The sequence below is a fragment of the Schistosoma haematobium genome, chromosome ZW (assembly GCF_000699445.3).
Source record: "Schistosoma haematobium chromosome ZW, whole genome shotgun sequence".
NCBI lineage: Eukaryota > Metazoa > Platyhelminthes > Trematoda > Strigeidida > Schistosomatidae > Schistosoma > Schistosoma haematobium.
This window is the reverse complement of record NC_067195.1, coordinates 68,000,183-68,014,069: the sequence shown is the minus strand read 5'-3', so window position 1 is coordinate 68,014,069 and position 13,887 is coordinate 68,000,183. Positions and strand designations below refer to the sequence as shown.

Genomic DNA, 13,887 nt, shown 5'->3' with positions numbered 1-13,887 from the left:
TAGTGCAATACTAACCAACATTATCAGTAACATATTATGTAATAAAGGGGTATTTATTTGTTTTTACTTTAATCAAATTAACCTTACATTTTACTTTCCGATTGGTTTACAGAAAGATTTTAGTGTTATTTCAAGTCCTATTTAACAAGCTACTGATATGCTATTAAATAAGATTTCCCCAGTCTGTTAATACAGATGAAATGTTTCTACTCTACTCTTTATTTTTTAACAACACTCCACAGAAATGCTTCAGTCAGCATTCACAGTGCTCTCATAATGAAATTGAAAGCACTTTTGATTGACTGAATAATTAGTTGAATCACAATCTCAAGCACTCATGAACTGGATTTGTTAATCATGGCCTTTTATGCACTACATATTACCTATTTTTATTAGTTTAACAAATGTTATCTGGAGTTTTTTTCCATAACTAAGAACGTAACTAATTGTTTCACTGTTTGTAAGAAATAATTTCAGTTTGATCAAATCGATGTTGAATTTTTTTACGGGTAATAGAGGTATGATGAAAAGTCTTTGACGAATACTTTTTCCACAGTTCCTACTGACATAAGACAACTTTCAATCAATGTTTTACGAGGGAATAGTTTGTTAAAAATATCTTCGGGTTATTCTGTAAAGTACTTTTATTTGTTACAGGAGATCGTCTTAACAATAATCAACTAATGTAGAGTAGACAATATTATATTCCGGAGTTCTCAAAGCTTAACAACATCTCCTTGATCATATCTGAAAGGTAGTTAACATTAATGTGTTGGAGACAAGTATCTACTTGTGAAATTCTTATTTCATATCTATGCCCGATATCACTATCATATATTACTAATATTAGAAACCAACCTCAGTAGCATAGCTGTTGACAGAATAGTACAGATGAACCTAGACTATAGAGAAACTGCTGCGCTTAACAAGCTATATTAAATCTAGACTCATATAGTTAGCTGTGAAGTTAACCTACTGTTACTATCATAGGTGGAAGCTTCCATTAATGTCTGTGGAGAACTTTTTCGCTGAATCTTCTTAACATAGCGCAGCCTAAAATAAGATTTACAATAGAACACAAACATCGTGATGAATTTTACTTTCTTGATTCAGATAAATCTTAGTGGCTAAACAGAAAGATCCATTTATCCAAAAGGCTCTTGGAGTAAGCTTTATTTGAGTTCCAATAGTTTCTCTCAAATAAGTACGAAAAGGCTTTGGTCAGAATACTATTCAATCATATATTGAAACTATGTTCGTAATAGGAGATTGAAGAAGAATTAACAATAGTCAAAAAATGCCTGAGATCTTAGTTGCCTAGAAAGGTTCTTCAGTAAGTATGAAAAAAATGCAGTAACGAAGGGAATGGGATTTCCTATAGTTACGAAAAAGCCAGTCTTTTTACGACTTAGCTTCAAAGGTGATGAGATAACTAATATGATTAGTCCTATAGTATTGAGTTAAAAGGATTTATCCAACCGCTAAACCGGTCTCTTAGTATTAAATTATTTACAGATTAGGATAAATAAAAGTAAACACATTGTTCAAAATAATCAGCACTCAAGAGATTTCGAATTGAAACTTTTCACCTTGATGGATCTGACTTTCATTATTCAGTTGAGCGATTTCTTATTTCATGTTCCTAGTTATGTTTCTTCATTTTTAAGCCTTATTTATTTTACTGTTAATCTACCTAATTGAGCCCTTGTCATTATATAACCTTTGACATTAATTTCCAAATGTCAAAAAAATATTTCGAGAATCTTCACACTTGATAGCAAAAATATGCATTCATTTTGATATTCTATAATCCTTCCACACTTGTTGTTATTTCCCCCAATCTTCATTAATATGATACAATGTATATTGGTTGCAAATAATCATTTATAGGTTGTAAGCACCTAACCTATACTTACATTTAATTTAGCCTTCCAGTTAACTTATTTAGCAGAGTTATTCGAACGGTAAGAATTTGTCAATAATTTTCTATTATTATTATGTCTGCATGAACATGTATGCTTGATCACGCGTTAGAGTCTATGCACATACCTCTCTCATATCTTAGTTATTAGTTGCTTAAATCGCATGACGACTCATCCGCTTTCCCCTATAAATGTGCGTGGATCTCATCAATCAATTCTGCTCATTATCCAACTCTTAATTCCCATATGTATTTGCTCGCTCACATTCACATTTTTGGTCTAATTCGTTGTTTGCGGCTTAGTGCTGCTTTGTATTGTCTTCTGAAATCTTGTCAATCTATAACAGTTATGAGGACAAGTGGTACACAAAGCCTTAGGAACTATCTTGAAGATGAACCACAACAATATCATGAAGCGAATTCATTTTATTCTGCTACTTCTTTTGTTCTTGCACTACTCACTTACACCTTTTACCCCTCGTTGAAGAGCATAGGATGGTTCTTGCACTATTCAAGTTTAATAACCCACAAAATTCCAGGTACCAATCTGCTTTCTATTTACTAGTAAACTAATGGGTCTTCCAATGGTAGACATTATATTAATTTATAATACATGATTTTACGGCTACTCATAGGGGAATAGTTGCACATGATAAATAATTAAAATTTCGAGTTCTCTCTGAAGGATAAATGAAATTTCACAGTAACAAATCATACATTTACTTCATAAGAGCTAGCTGAACTCTCAGAGTTGAAGATACACAATCACTTTTGGATTTCAAAATATACCAAACAACTATAAAAAATGTCAAAATTCCTGCTTTCGTGAGATTTTTGAATTATAGCTGCATTACTTATGAGTAATTAGATTCTTACTGTACAATTTTCTTCCGTACACTTAACTGGTTGACAGTAAACTATTCTCTCATAGGTAGGTATACTTTGTCAGTTCGGCTATATTGAACTGGTCGTTTTATGCTTATCTGTGTCAAAAGTAAGCTACTATTCCTGGGCTCATCACCTTGAATGTGAATTTCCTAACCTAAACTAATGATTGCTTATTTTAGATCCATTTACTGTATATTCATAATCGTATATTATTTCTCTGAGAAGCCTTAACAATTTTCTCATTTTAATCCAAATTAGGTGGATTATTCCGGTGAATTTGACAACTTTCATACAACAAATAAATGCAACGTAGTATAAGTCACTAGCATGCACACAAACGATCTAGACAATTAAGTGAAATATACTCTATCAGCTTCATATTCTGTTAGGAAGGTTGAAATGGAAATTACATTTATAAGACAGTTTAAGTTACCTCAGACTAGTAAAAATAATGATGTATTTGTTTATATTTAGAGAATCATACTAACCTGAAATCTTAGTAATGATTAACTGTATATCACAAAATACTAATTATGACAATTCTTTTTAATGACTAATTAAAAACCATAGTGGTTAGAGTATTTGGTAACGACAGTATATATTTTTGATTAGGTATAAAGTTGGTCTTACAATACATTGTACCATCAACTGACTGATGATACCGTTAATGAATTACACTTAAATAACAATTGATTTCTTAAAAATCTTTGTTATTTCAGTTATAATCACTCACTAGTACACATATTTGGTGAAAGCTTTTGTCAGTATTTATCAAATAACCTAGGGATTGTATGTCTATCCTTCAAAGGTACATCAGCAGCAAACCATCTAACAGGATGAGTTAGACTATTCACTAGTTATATATTTGTGATGCATGATACTTATATCGAGAGTCAAACAGTATGTAACACCAACCAGAAGTGGAATGCCTGCCAAAAGAAGGTTGAGATTGAACTGAAAAAAACAGAGAGGAATTGATAATTGAAAAAATCATGAGGGATGTGTAGGACAATTGATGGAAGATTTGCAAATGAACTATTTAATGTATGTTTTTCACATTTTGAGAAAGAACTCTGTAATTTTGCATTAAACAATAAATTGATTGTCCCCAACTAACTTCTCATTCACGACATATTGAGATGTATGAAAGTGTTTAATTGATGTGAAATTCCTGTATATACCATGATTTTATCTCTAATTCTAACACTCTCGTTAACCAGTAATATATACAATCGCTGTATGAAAAATGTACATTCGCTGAGAATTTGATGAACATGTTAATTTAATATAAAGATAAGAATTCTGATAACGATTAAGCACCCAGCTAACCCATTGAAGTTCTTTCCAATGAAGGAATATTGATAAATCAATATTTTAAAATTTATTAATTTATCTTGTGTTAAATTATATAAAAAAATTTTCTAAAATTTATTTTGATCACTTGCTAAATTAAACAAAAATCTATAAATTGATAAACGAGAACCATGTGATCAATACTTGTTTCTCTTATCGGTTGTTAGACGTAGAAAATAATCGACAGTAATCATGAGGAATTAAGTTAATTGAAAGGTTTTTACGTTCACCTCCTTATAGACCCTTAATCTTGCGATTTCAAGTCATTCATTACACCTGATCGGTAATTATCTTAACATGAAGCATTATCATTATAACTTGAAGAATGAATGCAATAAATTAAAAAGGGTAAGAATTTGTATAATTGAAGCATGAAAAGGAAGAGAAACAAAAAACCAGGGCTCTTTATTTTTCAACATCTTTTAACGATTACCGGTCCTAAATTAAAAAGTCAAGTAAACACATGATACAGGAAGTATATCTATGAGTTTCCTTTAACCTGTGAGCTACAAGAACTTGAAAAAAATACACTTTTAAGTTTACCAATTGTTGTGAACACGAGTCAAATCATAGGAGTAATGGTACTATGGTCAAACGGATATTAAAATGAAATTCCGTAAATAATCGGGAAGAAAAACTTTTCCTATCGATTGAGTAGTATCTCATCAGTTGACATTTTTCACTTAGTCATGAACAATACGGTTCAAGTTTGAACTTGTAACTAATTAGCTGACAGATAAATACTCGAACCACTAGTTCTCTGTTCAACCACGTTTAATGAAAAAAAGGTTCAAATGTCTGATTGTTTTATTTTGTTGTATAAATCATATCAAGTAATTACAGCTTTCATCCGGTTCCCCTGAAAGTAAAGAAAAATAAACGATGAACATAAATTGAACTGTGATGAGGAAACATTACTTGTACTAACGTTATATTGTTATGGAATCAACAAACAGAAGACATCGCTAAGAACTCCAATAGCTGACGTATCATGTCTATAAATTGAATTTTACGTCTTGAAAATCTTTTAATACAATTAGTAATTCAAGTTAGTATATCAAAATATATATACTGGTTCCACTTAGAAAACTTACCCAATGATAAATATAGATGTTCAGTGATTCTGTCTCCTATAACAACAGAGATTGTTAATAAAGACAACATGCCATCGACCTGTATGTTTTTACAGACGTACATTACAAACTGACATCACCCATGTACATTGTGTTGGATTTTTAACATAAAAATTGTAGACACTGTTGAAATAGACTAACTAGCATCAAGAGGTTGTAGAGAGACGACAGAAATCCTAAATTTATGGACAAATCGTTGTTTAAAGTCTTAAGAGACTACCAGCGTTTTCATTGGGCTTTGTAACTATACCTAATCCCTATTTGTGCCTTTCATTTTATTGGAATGACTAATATTAAACTTTTACTTATTTATTTGGGCAAATAAATATTGGTAAAAAGGGGCACCGAATACATGTGCACCAAACAAGTCACTTGATTTGTGTGTGAGCTATGATACCCACGTAAATTTTCTGTCGAGTGGAAAAGGTAAGTGGAAGCCAGTTTATTTAATCCCTTTGTCTGAGACAATTGATCTGCTGACAACTGAAACCGAAGACGAGTTTGAAAGATATTACATTATGACCAAGGAGGTGAATCTAAATGAATAGAAGTTTTGTAAACATCTGGACCATCAGTGACCGATTTTGTATTACGATTTGAGCTTAGGTTTCAGTTGCAGAGGAAATCAATTAGGTATAAGTAAAGGCAACCTACGCTACATAATTTAAAATCAACAAATGTTTATTAGTTTCCTTCATATCTGAACACTTAAAAGCAAGCATTTAATTCATTGGATGTCACAACTATATATGTTGAATAAGTTTGGTTGGACTCATTCAGTTGATGATAGAACTCATCTCAGACCGTAATCTATGGAACTATAGGTACAATTTTAAAAGTATGTTTCTCTTACTAGTTACTTCTTTCTTTTATTGAATCTTCTGTCTCAGTAACATACAAACTGGTGCTGATAAGCATTCAATTGATCGTTCCACTAATATAACTTAAACTGAATGGCAACTGAGGTGATATCAAAAACCTAGGGAGAATCCGGTTTTTGACGAAGAAAAACTTGAAAACTCATATCATAAGCAATTTGTAGTCCAAGAAAATGCATAAACGGACTAACAGTCGAACTATTGTGCAAAAAACAAACCATTTATTTTATATCAAGATTCTGGAATAGCAAAGGAAGGTAATCACCGTTGAAAGACTATTGTATATTAACAGTGAGTGTGCTTTATGCACACAAAAACTTTTGAAGAATTCTACCTGGTAGTGTGATATATTATAAAAAGTCTATCTAGAAAGTTCAAGAAAAGTGTCACATGCAGGTTAAATTACCCAAGCAAACGATGATCGGATTCAAGAATATACATACTTTAATACCACTTACATGTCAATTCGACGTCGTTTTGCTTCTAACTGGCGTGCTTCTTTTTCTTTTCGCTTGATAGAATGTACCATTTTCTTATATACATTTTTGTGTTTTTTTGGTAACATTAACTCCCTTAACTTACGTTCAGCGTTTGCTTCCTCCTTCTCTTTGTAGATCTTAACTGTTTTGCTTTCAGCTCGACCAGGTGTTACTTTGGGTTCCTTACCTAGTGTTGTTATTCCCCACATAAGAGAAAAAATGACTTAAAACTCGTGGGAATAATTATATTTTATTTAGATCAAAAATAACTTGGAACGATCTTTATTTTAATTGTTTAACCATCACATAAATAGAATAATAACTATAAGTGGTTTGTAATATTCTAACTTAATTATGTGCGTAACAATGAACCATAAAATGGTACAGTTGGAAAGACCAAATACACCTTTACAAACCATAACAAATTCCATTCCAGTTGGAGATTACATTTTTCGCTCGGACATTGAGAATACTGATCTTAAAGCAAGGAGACCTAACAGACACAATCCTGTTAGTTGGAAATGTTGACAACTGAGAAAAATGATTCAAAAGTAATTAAGCTACATATGCGTTTTGAAAATACTGGACATCACATTATGGCATGTATGTAAGATTCACTTCATTAAAATTTGATTTCACTAATTCTATCCTTTAAGGAGGTTTGGTAACCAGAATTAATAAATAATCGTGCTAGATCCCAGACTGCTTTGTTTTTTAAATTCGTCCAATCCATTGTGAATTATTGACCGCGATGAAGATTTGTGTATTTCAGTGAACTATTTGAAATTATCCTACTAAAGTCTATTATATCAGTCAGTCAGTCATTTACAACGTAAGACCAGGCACATACATGCATCGGTCCAAGTTGCCACACCTCATTAGCACAACAAGATGAACAACAAATTCATAGAAGCAGGGAGAAAGAATTAGTTCGTAGAAATAAAGGTATAAGGTAATTTTAATCTCATGGTTTAAAGGAAGACAAATAGTGTACACACCTACGTCATTGTGATCGATTCTGAGCCATGTCACACAGTCTCCAACCACTAGTTACAATAGTCGCGCAGACCTCAACCAAGTAGTCTGCATCTACCAACATCACTCAAACCAGATGTTAGTGACTTCAAGAACTGATGCCATGTTTTGGTTTGGCCGACCCTAACTTTTTTCCGTCCGTTTCTAACACTAGTCAGCATTGAGCGTCGTGGTAATCGGTGGTTGGGTGTGAGTAATACGTGATCCAACCACCTCAGTCGATGAAGATTAACAACCTCATCAACTGATTTACTATCATTCCCTAATACCCTGAGTCTAAGCTCATTATTAATTACCCGGTGATCCCAGCAGATGCGAGCAATATTTCTAAGACATCTGTGATCAAATGCTAGTAACTTACGAGTATTTTCCACTCTTAATGGCCGCGTTTTGCAGCCGTAAAGTAAAACAGAACGAACTCCTGTGCAATATACTTGTTCTTTATTTGATAGACGGATATGTCGCCTTCGTCACAAGTGATGTAAATTGGCAAAGGCCAAACGAGCTTTTCGAATCCGTACTGAGATTTCATCAGACGCCAACCCATTAGGACTGATCAGAATCCCAAGATAAGTGAAGTCGTCGACGCATTCAACTTCTTCACAACCTATCCTTATTTCAGGTGTTGACGCAGGCCATTTCTAAAGCAGCAACTTGCATTCAGAGGGGGAGAAACGCATTTCACACACTGACCTTATGTAATATACACAAGGTCTGTTTTTTCTAACTTCTATGGAGAATAACCGTACAGTGTTTCCGAAGCACCCATTCACTGATTGAGCGACCAGGAAATGGAAGTGCATTAAACAAGCACAAGTATTATAATAACGAAATAGTACATTTGTAAGTGAAGCAACATGCACTACGTTGCGCAACATGGGTAACCCGATTTTCTACTCATTGAAGGATTAAAAGTAAGTTGTTTCATTATTATAAACAATCCAACCTTGGTATTAACATATACTAGCCCAAATATTATAGGTGAAGAATTTACATCTGTGATTTAGTGGTAAAACCAGGGTCGAACCCTATTCCACCTACTTTCATTTGTACGGCCAAGCAATATTACTAGCCCTAACACAGTGTACCTCAAAACTGAGTACGCAAGCTTGCATTTGTCAGATGGGTATCATAGTAATGGTAATAATAAGTGTTTTCATCAGTGATTCACCTAATATTACCAAAAGATTACGTGCAAAAAATATTGAGAAAGCCAAGGCTCAGTCATGTACAAAGCATACCTTTTGAAACTTTCTTAAGCTTGGATCGCTCCTTTGTCTGTACATTGGTTTTTAAATCATTTTCTTCTTTAGTGGAAGAATCATTCAAAAGGTCATTATCCACTTCTGACTGACTCTCGATAGTGCCTTCAGACTGGGCTTGGACTCTAGCTCCACGGATTTCAGCCAGACTCACCAAACCAGCAAGGTAATCTGCCTCTGGTGGACGATAGATAGATGCACCATCCCCAAATCCAGGAGCAACACCGACAAGTCCACCACGGTTTGAAAGTGACATAACTGCAGTGTCTAAAAGTTCATCAGTACCAGAACTTCCAATAAACGGACTTAAATGAGGTGGGAGACTACAACCCGGTAAGTAATCTTGTGTTGGCAACAGTCTCCCTGCATTTAAACAGTCGAAAACCCACTGTGGTTGGACATAGTAACTGTCGTTGAATAATAATAGAAGTAAGACTTAGTTAAGAGATATTAAACACTATTCTTTGTTATAATTTGTTTAAAAATTCTAATGACTAAACCAAACCTTACATAAGCGCAACCAATGTGGCTTTTCTGTGTGAAATTCACTCGGTCGACAGTAGCTACGGAATTCATTTTTTTAGGTTAAACAGAAAATGACAAAGCAGAAGGATTAAAGGTGTCAACTTATGCCGTTCACGACAATGCTCATGGTAAGCGTTCGTATAATACACTTACGTCTTTAAGCGGTCAATCATACTGATCTGGTGAATAAAACATCTACGGTGGCATATATTATTCGTTTTGAATCGATAATCTAGAAACGATGTATCCCATAAAGTTAACACATTTTATTCCACAAAATAAGTAGTAAAATTGCTTCAGATTTAGCTAAAATGTTCACTTAATAGAAGATAACATCAATACTCTAAATCATTAACCACAAACAGATCAGTTCTGGGTTTTATTATCCTACTTAAGAATTTCGAGGCCTGTTAGCTTCCCTAGAGTTAGACTGAAGTTGGGAGTATTACCTTCGGTCTTCAGTTTTACTGTCAGTATGTAATGAGGTATCTAAGATCACATTTCTGTGCCAAGTTACATTTTGTCTATACTCGTCTTCATACTCCAAGTACAGAGTGTCTATAGTTACCTACTTCTTTGAGTGCACACACTGGTTAATTTGTGCGAGATTGGTATGTGGGAAAGACCCAAGCTTTGTTACAGCAGTTTATCCGGCAACCAAGTTTCTGGTTAAAATTTAATACAACGATTTCTGCTTATAGCCTTCACTTTTGACAGATAAAAAATTACGACGAATAATACATATTTAAAACTGTCATGCCGGCTCCAAGTAGTGAAAATAGAGTGAAACTGACAGGCAGCTTTCCATGAACGGGCAGGATAACGAATCGAAATCCCACAACGCGATTTTCCCAACTTTCAGTACAAGTTAACTATTATTAGATTCGGGTTGTCAAGTTATACATAAGTACAAACATGTGTTGCTTTTGCTGCAACTTGTTGGTAAAATAATAATACATTTATTAGCATTTTATTCAAAGGCATAATACCAGAAGATTATTAAACCAAAAAAGTGAAACAATAAGTTGTCAGACAACTGTAAACTTTAAATTCCGTTGATTAGTTAAGCATCAATAATTCGGTTGAAGTGATCAACAGACGAATATAGAACTTACCGTGTCAATTTCATATCTGTCATCGGACGATCTACTACTTGGTAGTCAACAGTAGGGTCATCTTCTTGGAATGTATATCCTGGAGAAACAATTTTATCCCAGGAACACTCCCCGCCACAAGACCGTATAATCAAACATATTACTTCTCGTGGAACTTCACGCATAAGGAAAAACCGTTTGTTCTTGAAAAGCCTTTTCACGTTTTGAACTTCTATTTGCTTACTTATCGCTTGCGAAACCTGCTCATCAATAGCCTAGGATTATAAAGCAAACTTCAAGAGTTCAGTTATACCAAGGGAGATTTTCAATCTACTGAGTTTTTTTGCATTTTCTAAACAAATGAACATGATTTTACAAAAGAAAACGGATATCCAACACTAAAGTTGGTCGTGGAATAGTCATCAGCACAGAATGCTCTCGGATAGCTTACAAGTTCGAGCACATAGTTTATAGCAGTATATTCCTTAAAACAGGTAAAAACCAGTTAACTATTAGCGAGCAAGACAATATTGAGTAGAATATCTTGCTGGAATGTCTCGAAAAAAAAAACATCACAGTATGTAAACAAGTGAGTAAAATCTTATGTCATAAGGCTCAACATCCAAACAGTTTCATCCATTAGACAGTGAGGCATATATTTAATAAGATATAATTATACACCTAAGATTTTTAAAAATATGTGGATCTGCTAGGTTTGAAGCTATTACGAGCTCACTTAGTATGCGAACGGAACAAAGACTTGTGACCGTAGACCAATAAGCTAGCTATTTGATGCGTCCCAGCCCCGCTAACTAGAGGAAGAAGTCCAAGCTTGGGACGGGAAAGTATATTCCGCAAGCCAGAAACACGAGTGAATAATAACAGACACAAATCAAACGTATATATACAGCATAAAACTGTCCTTGGGGAGCGTTGCAAAAACAGCATACTAAAAATACACAACGGACCAAGTGGGAAATACGAGATGAAGGTGAAAAGTGAGCTTTCGGCGCGAAAACAAGTAAATTTGAATTTTCAAAATAAAATTATAAAATTAGGGCATTTACCAAGTGAGTTCTGGGGATCTAACATCCCCAACAGGATTTTAAACTTAAACCCAGTAGAGAAAATGTCAAGTGTAACACAATGATCAAGTGCAAGCTTATGTGCTTGGCTCTGAATATCACTTTTCGTGGTGCTTAGAAGATCATGGTATTACTCAAGTGTCGTTAATGTTTAAGTCTTATTAGTAACGGTATCTGTAAGTGCTCTTTTGCCAACTTAATTTTCCACACGACCCTTGATTTATCTGACTGCTTATCACTACTTCGAATTCTCTGTGTACTATAGGGGTCGGCTTTCGCAACTATATGTACTAACCAATACTATTTCGAACTATTCTGCTTGAATGTTAATTCCTTCTTGAACTTCGTTTACTCTTCATGTCAGCTGCTAAGTCTTGGATCGCCGTGTGCTAGTTGTTGTAAATGAAGCTCACTCGAGGATATGTGGATTGCTTACTTTATGGGATATTTAGTTATTCGGACTACAAATGCTACTTATACTGCGTATTGCCCCTTTATACCCATGATTTTCTGCAAGTAACATGAAACATTTAGGTATGCAAAGTGTTTTGTCATGATTTTTTGGTATCGTTAAAAATTAGCGTTTAAAATCAAACAGATATAGCTCATGGAACAATGATTTTAACGAACATCGACTAATCCACTCACAAAATAATTGAAATTACCTGGAGCTCAGTCAAATCATCAACGTCAACATCGTTTGGCGGCTCTGTGCGTTTTAGTGGGAAGCTGAGGGACGACATAAACTAAAATTATGACTCAAGGTGGAGATGAATACGAAACTACCTCAAAAAGGCTCTCTTTTTGGCCACAATAGTATCCATTCGGATCATGTTCAACACGCACAGAGAGTTTTGGGGGGTACACTAGGTTATTGATCCGGTACAAACTGAAGTGGTTGAGTTATTAAAGAAACTTACTGACACATCAAAGATCCAATAAGTGTAGCATCAAATTCCAGACAAGTTGCTAGTATACGGTAATCGACATCAGTTGGGGTGTGAGTAACAGAAGCATGGGGCATAATCCAGACTACTGGAATTCCATCAATTTCAGATTGAACATAAAATCCTTTTATGCTAATAAATGCCTTTTGACATAATTATTAGTTTATTCCAACTAACCTTTCGAACTGCTTGTGTTGCCACAACAAGATTCAAAAATTCCACACACAGTCTTCGACTGATAGAGATTAAAGAAGGGTGGAATTGGGTGAGTTTAGGAAGCTTCTCAAAGAGAAACAATAAGTTAAGGCTGTCACTTATATCCCGCAGAGCATCCTGCCTCGTAGGGTATCTAAAACTCTAGTGAATCAAGACATGGCAGATACCTTTCTTTTACGATTTGATGAAGCGTGTATCTTGGCTTATTTATCCTTACTCGAAACTCCTTCTCTTTATCTTTCTTTTCTCGTGCTTTCTTGAGCTTTACATGGAATATCCGAAGTTTTCTAAACGTTTCTATCAAAGGTTCATGTGACAGAAACGCTATATCTTTTGCATTGTAATAAACCCTAGGTTGACTGTTTCCCTTTCCAACCTTTTTTCTGCTTCTGGGTTCTACTGGATATATCCCTTTCAATATACATAGCCGTCTGAAAAATGAGAGAACAAGTGACAAACCTACCTAAAATTAGGAAGGTTTAGCTGCAAGCGTCTCATTGCCTGCTTCTGACTGAGAAACGCGACAACCTGACCTTTCGTGTGCTAACATAGAAATGTAATATCTTCTTAGCAGAAACCTACCTTTTTCTTCATTGTTCCCCCCATCACGCTTAAGCTTTTAAAAAATAGATGACCTAGAAAGTGGCAATCTGGTATATTTGAACACGAAAACGGTCAGTATCTGAAATAACTAACTTCTGAATTTCGATATTTACAATCTACGTGTATACTTCAAATGATTGTTTGCGTTTTTTATTTGGGCCTCGAAGAGCGTATGTTTCTTTCTGTAAAACATTACTTTACTGTCTTAGCTATTTTGTTATTAACACACCCGTTTGTTTCTTTTCAAAGATCATCTTTGTATCATCTTGGAGCTAAAGGGCTTCAGATCGATATAACTCTTACTGATGTTTAATTCTGGGGGTGAAAATACGTTCGCTTTCTTAATCATGATCAGAAACAGACATATATTTTGAAAATACAAGATCGTATCATATGTAAATCGCTGTTCGCATTCAATTGCATAGAGTTATTGGCTTGAAATACAGGTATTCAATCGAGGCACAGCTT

The 13,887-nt window shown here is 34.4% G+C and overlaps 1 protein-coding gene across 1 annotated transcript; it reads right to left on the bottom strand.

Annotated features, from left to right (window-relative positions):
- Positions 1-5,008: 5,008 nt before the first annotated feature.
- Positions 5,009-13,422, bottom strand: PES1 (mRNA-binding ribosome synthesis protein; the record flags this gene model as incomplete). The annotated part of the gene is made up of 11 exons (XM_051218832.1): positions 5,009-5,021; positions 6,632-6,839; positions 8,929-9,356; positions 10,590-10,843; positions 12,319-12,399; positions 12,440-12,542; positions 12,580-12,743; positions 12,778-12,949; positions 12,984-13,103; positions 13,280-13,359; positions 13,399-13,422. The coding sequence occupies 11 exons, from the start codon at positions 13,420-13,422 to the stop codon at positions 5,009-5,011; spliced, it is 1,647 nt and encodes a 548-aa protein (XP_051072254.1).
- Between the last annotated feature and the right edge of the window lie 465 nt (positions 13,423-13,887).